General features: G+C 47.3%; 5 protein-coding genes and 1 non-coding gene across 6 annotated transcripts; 4 read left to right on the top strand and 2 right to left on the bottom strand.

The window, feature by feature from the left end:
- Nucleotides 1-65: 65 nt before the first annotated feature.
- Nucleotides 66-1,558, top strand: GGS22DRAFT_84460 (NAD(P)-binding protein). Its single transcript, XM_047968257.1, has 2 exons — nucleotides 66-534; nucleotides 589-1,558. The coding sequence occupies exons 1-2, from the start codon at nucleotides 502-504 to the stop codon at nucleotides 1,456-1,458; spliced, it is 903 nt and encodes a 300-aa protein (XP_047814324.1). The 5' UTR covers nucleotides 66-501; the 3' UTR covers nucleotides 1,459-1,558.
- A 724-nt stretch (nucleotides 1,559-2,282) lies between these two features.
- On the top strand, nucleotides 2,283-3,609 carry GGS22DRAFT_84453 (carbohydrate-binding module family 1 protein). The gene is made up of 5 exons (XM_047968256.1): nucleotides 2,283-2,719; nucleotides 2,774-2,951; nucleotides 3,016-3,163; nucleotides 3,230-3,444; nucleotides 3,505-3,609. Exons 1-5 carry the CDS (start codon nucleotides 2,352-2,354, stop codon nucleotides 3,529-3,531), a joined length of 936 nt encoding a protein of 311 aa, XP_047814323.1. The 5' UTR covers nucleotides 2,283-2,351; the 3' UTR covers nucleotides 3,532-3,609.
- A 1,506-nt stretch (nucleotides 3,610-5,115) lies between these two features.
- On the bottom strand, nucleotides 5,116-6,214 carry GGS22DRAFT_193258 (NAD(P)-binding protein; the record flags this gene model as incomplete). Its single annotated transcript, XM_047965363.1, has 5 exons — nucleotides 5,116-5,306; nucleotides 5,401-5,726; nucleotides 5,798-5,904; nucleotides 5,962-6,117; nucleotides 6,173-6,214. 5 exons carry the CDS (start codon nucleotides 6,212-6,214, stop codon nucleotides 5,116-5,118), a joined length of 822 nt encoding a protein of 273 aa, XP_047814322.1.
- Nucleotides 6,215-6,744: 530 nt separating this feature from the next.
- GGS22DRAFT_t129 lies at nucleotides 6,745-6,834 on the bottom strand. The gene has a single exon. It is a non-coding gene; the product is annotated as a tRNA-Asp (tRNA).
- Nucleotides 6,835-7,171: 337 nt separating this feature from the next.
- Nucleotides 7,172-9,704, top strand: GGS22DRAFT_84421 (transmembrane amino acid transporter protein-domain-containing protein). The gene is made up of 2 exons (XM_047968255.1): nucleotides 7,172-9,601; nucleotides 9,670-9,704. The coding sequence occupies exon 1, from the start codon at nucleotides 7,418-7,420 to the stop codon at nucleotides 9,164-9,166; it is 1,749 nt and encodes a 582-aa protein (XP_047814321.1). The 5' UTR covers nucleotides 7,172-7,417; the 3' UTR covers nucleotides 9,167-9,601; nucleotides 9,670-9,704.
- A 697-nt stretch (nucleotides 9,705-10,401) lies between these two features.
- Nucleotides 10,402-11,366, top strand: GGS22DRAFT_174979 (AhpC-TSA-domain-containing protein). The gene has a single exon (XM_047963183.1). It carries the CDS (start codon nucleotides 10,558-10,560, stop codon nucleotides 11,197-11,199), a length of 642 nt encoding a protein of 213 aa, XP_047814320.1. The 5' UTR covers nucleotides 10,402-10,557; the 3' UTR covers nucleotides 11,200-11,366.
- Nucleotides 11,367-11,495: the final 129 nt, after the last annotated feature.

Genomic DNA, 11,495 nt, shown 5'->3' with positions numbered 1-11,495 from the left:
GGGTCTTCCTTACTTCAGATCATGCAATCCACTACCCCGTAGTGCCCCACATCTCTTTCCTCTTCCCTTAATTCTCTTTCTCTACTTCTCCCAACTACGGCATAGTACACGCTTACTATGCTGAAGTAGGCGGAAGAATGTGTATAAGTGTAAGTACATCGACTTACCAAGTGCCAGGTGGGATGTTGAGCCTCGAACTGATTATGTGATAATAATCATCTCTGTCGTGAAACGTTGACAGATAATTATTCCGACATTAGAGTTTTGTATGACGCTATTCAGCTTCCGAGCCCGAGCCTCCGCGGAAGCGATGATGTATAATCGGATTAGCATTGCGAAAAGCAAACGGGATTTCAATATATAATGGCTCCCTCACCCGAGAATAGTTCAGAAATATCTTCACATCAATATCAATCATCCATATTATCTCATATCATATCATATCATCTCATCTCATCAAACAAGAAATATTTACCTTAGTACTTGATATCGCCATTCAATATGTCTGCCATCACGAAGGTCGCCATAGCAGGAGTAAGTAACGAAACCTACCCAATCGCCTATTCTGAGCTTTCTGACATGATGTAGGCTAAAGGAAACCTTGGAGATGCTGTATTGGAGCAGCTCTTGAAGGCTGGTTTCCAGGTGACAGCTCTAACTCGCCAGGGCAGCAGCCACACCTTCCCATCAACTGTCACCGTTAAGCCTGTGGATTACACTTCCCAGGATTCCTTGGTGAATTCTCTCCAAGGGCAAGATGCCGTCGTCGCGACTCTGGCATCCGAAGCTCTTGATGTGCAGATTCCCTTGATCGATGCTTCAGTCAAGGCGGGAGTCAAGCGCTTCATCACATCCGACTTCGGCAGCGATACCTTCAACCCCAAGACCTCCGCGCTCCCTGGCTTCGCGTCTAAGATCACCGTCCACAACGCCGCCAAGAAAGCAGCCGCCGAGAGTGGTCTAACCTGGACAGCTATCATTAACGGACCTTTCTTGAACTGGGGTGTTACAGTTGAATTCTTAGCCAAGAGCAAGAGCAAGGAGATCGACTATCCCGACGGAGGTGACCAGAAGTACTCAGTGTCTAACCTAGAAACTGTGGGTAAGGCCGTGGTAGGCGTGCTAAAGAATCTCGAGGCGACTAAGAACCGTCCCGTCTACATCCAAGACGCCACAATCAGTCAGAAGCAACTAGCGGGATACTTGAAGAAGGCTGTTGGCGCGGATGGGTGGAAAGAAAACGTCATATCGATTGCCGAGGGGCTTCAGCAGGGAGAGGAGGAGCTCAAGAAGCCACAACCGAACGGTTTCTTTGTCTTCATCACGAGCCTCAGGGCCGCAGTCTGGGGTGAAGGGTATGGAGGTCGTTTCACGAAGCTTGACAATGATCTTTTCGGCATCAAGCAGTTGACTGATGCGGAAGTCGAGGAGGTCGTGATCAAGAGTGTACCTAAATAGGTTCCGGTGTAGTCGTCTCGGAATAGTAGGTAGCATATGACTACCTACAGAATAAGCTAAGTTCAACCCAATTGAAATACTATGAAATTGGATTCACAAGCTTTTTAAAATAGTAAATTCTCTTGGTCTTTCGCTCTTTGCAGATCATTCCCCGCCGGGTTGATTTCTCATGATTCTTTAATCGAACACATATGATCTCAGTCACATCTTACTAACGGGTAGCTAAACCGCAAGGCGTAGCTGAATAAATAACTACTCCGTAAATTCGCGCCAATCCGGGAGATGATACCGATTTTTCAGCTTTAATCAAGTTCGAAGCATGTACACCATGGTTGACATCGTGCCGGCATCCCGGCCCTAGCTAGGATATGGTGCCATCCTGTGCCGAGGATTGTGGGGAAGCAGATTCCATGCACCTGATGCACGAACGGGATTGTCCAATATATTTCCGAGCCCCTGGATCCTTTCAGATTAATTGCCCGTTATATAGGTCTGCGATGTCTATTATACCCCTTGCTAGTCCACCACCGGCCTTCCGAAAATAGATCCGGACGGGTAACCTCCGCTGATCGTTCGGCCATCCCACCGCACCGCAACGCATCGATGCTCTAGGATCGTTGTAGAAAATTCGCCGTTTAGTCTTCGCGTCGCTATTCATCACTGGTAGAATCAAGCTTCGTGAAGGAGCCACACCATGGTCCTTCGCTATGATGTCGTCGGTAGGTATCGCGTGACATGGTCTTTGATTCCGGGGTAGGTGCCCCTGAGATGAACATGAATACGAACATGGGCATTATTTATAGAGGAGACTGACCCCAGGATTACACCTTTAATCTATCGACAAGGACGATCACTTCAGCTGTCATAGCCTTCCTTCATATACAGTTTACAATATGAGATACTCTTCCCTAGCAGTTACTGTTGCCGGTGCCGGTCTAGCAACCGCGCACACGATATTCGTGCAACTCGAGGCCGATAGTGTGACGAATCCAGTCTCATACGGCATCAGAACCCCAACCTATGACGGACCTATCACCGATGTGACGACCAACGATGTCGCTTGCAACGGCGGACCCAACCCGACTACGCCGTCCGACAAGATCATCAACGTCAAAGCCGGCTCCACAGTCAATGCGATTTGGAGACATACCCTGACTTCCGGACCAAACGATGTTATGGACGCCAGCCATCTTGGCCCAACACTAGCCTATCTCAAGAAGGTCGACAACGCAGCGACCGACGTGGGATACGGTAACGGCTGGTAAGCCCGATAGACAGCCATTTCTTCCTAATCCCGAAACTCATAGCTCTCTAGGTTCAAGATCCAGGAAGATGGTTACACTAACGGAGTCTGGGGTACCTCCAACGTTATCAATAACCAAGGAAAGCATCCGATCACGATCCCCGACTGTCTGCCGGATGGCCAATACCTTCTGCGCGCGGAGATGATCGCATTACACGGCGCCAGCTCTGCCAACGGAGCGCAACTTTATGTATGTGTTGATCCACTCATTTTCTTCAAAACAATCGTAGGTTCGGTGTTAACGGCGCATATAGATGGAATGCGCACAAATCAACATCTCCGGAGGCTCGGCGACGAAAACGCCCACGACTTACAGCCTTCCAGGTATTTACAAGCAGAATGACCCCGGTATTCTCATCAACATCTACTCCATGAGCAAGGATAGCCAATACGTTATCCCCGGTATGCCCCCAACCTTCGAACAAATTCTTTCCTTAATCACCCACTAACACATACCCACCTACCTAGGCCCCGACCCATTCACCTGCGCAGCGAGTTCCAGCGCCGGCTCCCAAACCGCGGTGAAGTCTTCCACGACACTAGTAACCTCCGCCAAGACCTCAGCGGCCGCTACATCGCCCACCGCACCCTCGGCCTGCAGCGGGGCTCAATTCGAGCAATGCGGGGGGTCCGGGTTCACGGGATGCACGTCGTGTGCTAGCGGGTTCACATGCACGAAACAGGTACATTCTCAGTCACTTCTCTCAACATTACTTGGAAGATATCTAACACGCAGTTTGCAGAACGAGTATTATTCGCAGTGTGCGTGAATTATAGGTGCAGGAAGTTAATATTCATACCTACCTATTGCTTTAATGCGATCATTGCTCTTTACTCGTCATCGCTAGCTCATTTGCTACGGCTTCAATGTTGTGTCGTAGACTGGTTGTGCTCTGGCTGGGTAACATCTCGTTCCCAAGCGTCTTCACTTCCTTCCCTGTCGTCCCGGCTTCTCTATTACGGGAGGCCGGATGTTAGTTTTGGCTCGCTGCTCGTGAGGGCCCCGGCAAGCGGATTCTTGTTGGTTATTCTTGGTAGATAAAGTGGTGTATGAGGAAGTGAAATTGATGAGGTTTATGTCAAAGTTCACGCTACCAATGACGTATCTCCTGGTAAGTATCCATATGTAAGGAACGATGTTGCTTCCACGGGCCACAACTGTGATGCTGCTGATTGAGTGGTGTTGGAAGTCTTGGTGCTGTTCTTCCTGTATCCGAGGTATCCATGGAGCGTATGGAAGTTACCTTCAAGACGCGCTCCATGCAGCCAGTACACATCCTGCCACGAGCTTTAAACTGGCATATTACTATTGCTGAATCCATATTACCAAAGTAATATTTGTATGTGTACAAGGCGCAACTCTTATCAACAACCTTGTGAGGTTGCCGCAGCTGCTAGTCTGAAAATAACATATGAATATGGTCTACCCGTCCTGTGTTGGCGGTGTGCATGGCGGGGGCTTGTTCGTAGTGGTATCATAGCCACTGCGAGCTTGGTCTAAAGGCGGTGGATACATAGTTACAACTCTATGTACGCTTACGAATGATATGCGAAATATATAAAGACTTATATAGATAGGTTCTGATCTGTACCTTGGAGGGGATTGATAAAAGCTTGGGAGGTAAGTCTCAAAAGGGGGGGTTAAGCCTGCCTTTAAATAGACATGTATAAAATACTACATAGATAGCTCGTCATTCTTTCTAGATTGGCAAACTCCTAAAACTCTGCTATGCCTCATAATGAGCCAGTTCTGGGGAAACGTGCAGTTTAACACCTATCTGGACCGTGCATGAGGTTTACGATAAGTCATTAAGGGTAACAAAGAGCAAGCCGACGATCACCTTATTATGGAAATAGTCTATTTATTTTCTTTGAAACTACATGCGGCTGAACGAAGTCATTTGGAACACCTGATCTTCTCATAATATTTAGGATAAATATATATTAGTCCCTCGAGTCATCTGACCCGTCTCTCATGGCCCTCATTACGAATGTATTTCACGTGTATGTGTAGAGCGACCTATTGATATCTAGTAATTATGGAAATAGAAGCAAATGCATCTATTCAGTGATAAATATTAGAAGCATGCAATTTAAATTGGCTCCAACGGGCCGCCATGTGATAGATGTCGTTTGGGATGTAGGAACTAAGAAGGTTGACAAATGACCCTACGCCGAAATATGACACACGAAGTACCTAATTTACAAATCAAACAAGTCCTGCTTCCATTCTTTGGTCTATCAATGAGATAGTTTTATTTGAGATATGTAAAAAGTTCTAATCCTATTGCTATACACACATACCATCAAGCTCTAAGTTAGTGGTTGTATATGACTCCTACAGATGACCACATTCATAGCCATTGCTTATTGCCATAGTGCGACACGAAGGAACCTCCATCCCCACCTTCAACACTCGACTTATTGATGACCTCAAAGATGAGCTTGACGGACTCGTCTGGCATGATAGCACCCTTCCAATGCGGCGCGTATTTTGCGAATCCGCTAACCATTGCGTCAAGACCAGCTTTGTCTTTCCCTGACACTGTTTCGGTACATAAATCAGCTAAAGCTACATACGGAACGCTAAAATGAAGTACAAATGAAATTCTTTGGGACAGAGAGAGGGAGGAACTTACACCCAGTTGGATCAGTATATCCAGACGTCTGCACTGCTCCAGGCGAAATGCTCATGAACAAGATCCCTTCTGAGCCTAGCTCGCTGTGGTACTTGGCAATCGCAAGATTCATGGCTGCTTTGCTCATAGCGTACGGGCCGGCCATATATAACTTGATGTCTCGGACCAATTCCAAGTCGGCATGTCCCGATGTGATCAAGACGACCTTCTTAACGTCGCCCTTGCGGATAAGGGGTAAGAAGACATTGATCAAATTGATGTTGCCGATGACATTGGCTTTGTAGGCGGCAAGTAGATCGTCCTCTAGGGCTTTATGATCGTCACCCCTACGTTGTCGAAGTATGTTAGTATCTATGGAGGGTTGAGAGTAGTTTATAAGGAGGAAAGGGGAACTCACAGGTCGCTCAAACTTCTATAAGCTGACATAGAACCGACAAGGGCGCCATTGGCGATCAAGTAGTCAAGTCTCCCGCCTGTAATCTTAGACGTATCTTCGGCCGCTTTCTACGCATGCCGTTAATATGACATAAATATCTAGAGAGGTAGGGTTGGCCGCCAAACCTTTAGTGATTCATAGTCTACGAGATCTCCATGGAAGATATGAATATTGGAACGCCCGATCTCGGCTGCAACCTTCTTCTCAGTGGCTGCCTTGTCACGGGCAAGTCCAATAACAATGGCTGCTGGATCTGCGGATAGCTGGCGGATGAATTCGAACTATTACACAAATTAGTATTGCTTATACCGTCAAGGCTCCTTTATAAACGCTTACCCCGAGTCCTCGGGAGGCTCCTGTCACTACATATGAAGGCATGATTTCTTGGTAATTGTGTTGAATGGGTAGGAATGTTGATTGATGTGTATGAAGTGTGTTCCTGGTGCTTCTTCATATCTAAATGATGGAGGGAAGGCAGATGATTTATATAAAAATATCACTGTTGCTTATGTTGAAGACACACGATGTGTATCATTGAAGAGCAGGGTTTAATTGGGTTAAGCTGATTACATTCATATTCGTCCGCCCTCGTCCGTCCGTAGGATGAACCAAATTCATGATTGTAAATCAACAGTTAATAAGCCTCCAATGGAAATACGGATGGATATCAATTGTCGCATAGCAGAATTGGTAATTCCATGCATTCATATAGTAACCGTTGGTATTCGAGCTGACTTCGTCGCGCGGTCATAATGCAAGACAAGCTCTTTATGTCCTGAAGAATTTGGTCAACTCCGAAGAATAACACGATTTTGAAGAACAACAAGATATCTGCCGACATCATTTTAACAAAAAGGAAAGCATAATTGCTCAATTAACAGAATCGGCAAAAGAAAAGTGCGAATGCGCTCTCGATCGGGGAATCGAACCCCGGCCACCTGCGTAACTGTCGTTCGAAAGATGACAAGCAGGTATCCTGACCACTAGACCAATCGAGACTTAGACAGGGTAGAATGGTACCCCACAAACCCTCTTCGGAGGGCGATTGGATTCTCACGTGCCGACCATTGAGGGAAAGAAGCTCTATATCGCCTGGTTGTTCTTTGTCGAATCCGGACTAGGTGCATTTAGAAATTTCTAGCTGTGTTTGGGTAGCCCCGCTAATCTGGTCCAACCAATTACAGTGGGTTGTATCGGCTCTTAGCGGTGAGTTCGGCACAATCCGAGGGTCCACTGGTGCCACCTGGCACCCAGCTAATCGTCGGCCTGACGATATGGCGGCTGGGTCTTTTTTAAGGTTCACCGTTTTCTATGAGTTCATCAACAAGGTTTTCTCAAGAATCACCCTCAAACAGCAGTTACTTCCTCTCTCATCTTCCTTCGTGCAACAGCTCAATTTCAATTAAACAATTACCAAACACACGATTTTCCCAATTAGATCTAATGTAAACATTATACAGACTTAGAGCACTGCACCCAGCACTCGCTTTTTTGATTCAATGCTCCAATGCTCCAATAACACTTCTCATGTATAACTTACCCATAGATCGTACCTAATTAGACCACTCCAATTAAGGCATCATGTCGGACTCCCCAATATTGGATCAATCAAAGCACGACGCCCATGTCGTCTCCGGACATTTACCATCTGGATACTCCGCCGAATTTGATGGGGCACCCGGTAGTTCTGGTGCTCCATCAGTTTCCGGTCAAGATGCGGGAGACCAGGATTTAGGCGAATCCTCCTTAAAGCTCCAAGGAGGTGACATCCACCGAGATCTCTTTAAGACTGCTGCACGGGTCAAGATGCACAAACGAGCCGCCACATTTCACCACCCACAAGATTTAACCGGTGACAACGAATCTGACCTCTTGACCGTTAGCGACCAATTGGCCCCTGGTGGCTTTCGTAGAGCCTTCATACGTCAGCGGCAAGAGCCCGAGATCTGGGCCGCTAGGATTCCGGTTACTCGAAATTTTGTCGAGTTTCTTGAGCTCTACGGTAACTTTGCTGGCGAGGACCTTGCCGACTCCGACGATGAAGCGGTGATATCCGACGAAGGTGAGGAAGGAGAAGAAGGCGAGGAAGAACGATCACCTGAGACAAGGCCACTACTTGGGCGTCGTAAGTCTTCGCGGGCGTCGCGCTCAGCTAAGACCAGTACCAAGAAAACCTTCTTTACCTTATTGAAGGCTTTCATTGGGACTGGTATCATGTTTCTTCCTAAAGCTTTTAAGAATGGCGGCATATTATTCTCCTCCATAACTATGCTGGTCATATCCATAGTCACGATGTTGGCGTTCCATCTGCTTCTTGCCTGTAAGGCACGGTATAACGGCGGTTACGGAGAAATCGGTCAAGCCATATCAGGCGACAAAATGCGCAAGGTCATTCTGATATCCATTACCCTGTCGCAATTAGGGTTCGTCTGCGCCGGAATAGTCTTTGTCGCAGAAAATATGACGTCCTTCCTCCAGGCCGTAGCACATGGCAACAGTCCATTATCGCCCACGACTCTCATCCTCATACAGCTCATTGTTTTAATACCTCTGGCCTTCATTAGGAATATAGCTAAACTCAGTCCTTTCGCACTGCTCGCGGATGTTTGCATCCTTATTGGTGTAGGCTATATCTACTACTACGACATCGCCCACCTCGCTTCTGACGGCATTCACGAAAGTGTCGTTCTCTTCAACCCAGCAAAGTACACGTTGACGGTCGGTTCGGCAATCTTCACTTTCGAGGGTATAGGACTTATTCTGCCCATACAATCTTCTATGACGAAACCCGAACGGTTCGAATGGCTTCTTGGTCTTGTCATGTTCATCATCACGGTTCTATTCACTGCGGTGGGCGCCCTCTGCTATGCTACGTTTGGAGTAAATACACAGATCGAAATTATCAACAACTTTCCTCAAGATAGCAAGTTCGTCAACGCAGTTCAATTCCTCTACTCACTAGCCGTCCTAGTCGGAACCCCTGTTCAGCTTTTCCCCGCTCTACGTATCCTCGAGGGTAGGATATTCGGTTCCCATTCAGGAAAAAAGAGTACCAAAACGAAGTGGATCAAGAACGCATTCAGAACGTTCATAGTTGTCGTGTGCGGACTGGTATCGATAATCGGCGCTTCGAACCTCGATCGGTTCGTTGCGTTGATCGGGTCCGTTGCCTGTGTGCCTCTTGTCTACATTTATCCAGCATATCTACATTACAAGGGCGTCGCAACCTCGTGGCAGGCTAAAGCCGGAGATCTCTTGTTTATGGCGGTTGGAACAGTCGCTATGGTCTACACCACAGCCATCACCATCGCTAACAGTTTTATGCACTAAGCGTCTATTTACTCATATACCCCACCGAAATGATACGGAGGGAAGCGACTATAAAGAAAATTGCATTTTGGAATAAGGATACTCATTAGGATTAGGATTGGTGTCATTGTCCTGTTTGGCAGCGAATCGATCCTGTATCACGATCACTCATGATATTATATCGGCATTGGGATGTAGAAACCCGGCGTTGAGCGTTTATTACAGATTGGAGATTTCGAAAGAAATACCACTGGCTAAATTCCCTGTACTTACTAACTACACTCTTCTTATTTTAGATAAGTTGCCTGTCAGGATTAGGCTCTGGAGACTATTCGCGACAGTGTTTCCACAAGCACCCCATGGCAACAGGCATAATAATAAGACTCGCGCAATCTATCAACGACGTCGCGTAAGGGAAAGGTCCATCTGGAAATATTAGCTATGGATCTATGATCTGTATGGTGCCTAGAGATTTCTTCTCGCAGTGTCGCAATTAAGACCAGCACGTACTAATGAAAACGTAGGTAGGTAAACAGAGACGACCTAGAATATTTTCTCAGATTTAAATCATTATTAACAACCACAGCTTCCCAAACGCCGACTTCAGTGTTCGGTTACCTCGCGAGGTGAAAGCTGAATCGACCCATGGCATATCCATTGGCGTGACTCATATATTCCTCTCAGCCCCATGGCACGGGGAACTCACCCCTGCATTAGCACCAACATCACCGGAGGTTTATTATCTCCAGCGGACGATTTGACATCCCGGCCTCCTTCACGAGAACGGCATGGCATTAATAGTGGTACCAAATCATAATATAGGGAAATTCAATCCAATGATCCCACCACAATTGCACTTCGATGAACTTAACAAGAGAACATCCCTCCTCAGACATCATCGCTAATATTTGTAAGCTCGAAGCGATCAGAGGAAGTGAAATCTAAACAGGAATCTAAGAGCGAGGTTTCTACGACGATCTAAGTTATAAAAACGACTGGTTGCCTAGTCCGTGGTAGCAATGCGGGCTTTATTTCACCCCACCACTAGAAGCACCACGATTGGCTCCTTCGAACCCTTTTAGGAAATAGGTATCCCTCAGCTTTGCAGCTATAATTGCTGACGACATATGCGGTGATGGGTAGTGACAAATCTGGATCCCTGTTTCGGAAAAGATGCGAGCTATCATACCCCACATTTATTCGGATTCACGAAGAGACGGCATGGTTTCTGTTGTTTGCTTTTTGATGACACAGGCGACGACAATGATATTTAAGAGCGTTGCGGTTCCCTAGGTAGTTTTGGTTTCTGGACATCATCCATCAATCTCCAGTCAACTTAACTCATTGAACAAACACCACTACAACAAACCCATACACATTCTCCCCCTCCAAAAAACCCACTTACAGCCACCATGTCTCTCCAAACCGAACTCGAGAACGTCGACAAGCAATTCTCCCACGCCCCCGCCGAGATCCGAGACCCCATCATCTCAACCCGTCTCGACTTCGCCAAGTCCTTCGACCCCACCAACGCCATCAAAGTCGGCCAAAAAATCCCCTCCTTCACCCTCCCCGACTCCCTCAACAAAACCGTCTCCAGCACCGACCTCCTCGCCGCCGGGCCTCTGCTCATAACATTCTACCGCGGCGGCTGGTGTCCCTTCTGCAACATCGCCCTGCACGCCCTGCAAGCCAAGCTGCCCGAGATCAAAGCCAAAGGCGTGACCCTCGTCGCCATCACCCCCGAGCTCCCCGACAGCTCGCTCACGACCGCCGAGAAGCAGGGGCTCACGTACCCCGTGCTCTCCGACGTGGGGAATAAGTACGCGCACCAGCTCGGGATTGTCTGGGCCCAGCCCAGCGAGCTGCGCGAGGTGTTTGCGAAGATTGGCAATGATTTGAAGAAGAGGAATGGCGATGATTCTCTGGAAGTGCCGATCCCGGCGACCCTGCTCGTGGATCGGGAGGGTACGGTGAGGAATTTGTTTTTGGAGGCTAATTATTCGAAGAGGGTTGAGCCGGATGAGGTTTTGGGGTGGATTAATGCGCTATAGAGGTTGGTGGTTGGTGGAGGGGCTGAGGTGGAGGATGAATAAAGGTATTACATTTGTTGGTGGAGATATGATTATGTTCCAACTTACGTACTCACGTTCCTAGATAGTAGGTAGCGTCTTTGAGGGATGTTCAATTCCATACAGAATACATACGTGTTGAATCTCAAGTCTGTCGCCCCCTATAATTTCGCGATCCAGCTCAATACATCGCGGTTCTTGAAAAGGTTCCGATATAAACCATCTCGATTTTTGCTGTATTCTAATCATGCGTATCATTTATTCCGCATTTACTTAAT

The sequence above is a fragment of the Annulohypoxylon maeteangense genome (assembly GCF_022496945.1).
Source record: "Annulohypoxylon maeteangense strain CBS 123835 unplaced genomic scaffold GGS22scaffold_26, whole genome shotgun sequence".
Taxonomy (NCBI): domain Eukaryota; kingdom Fungi; phylum Ascomycota; class Sordariomycetes; order Xylariales; family Hypoxylaceae; genus Annulohypoxylon; species Annulohypoxylon maeteangense.
The sequence above is the reverse complement of the archived record's forward strand: the minus strand, read 5'-3'. Positions and strand labels throughout refer to the sequence as shown.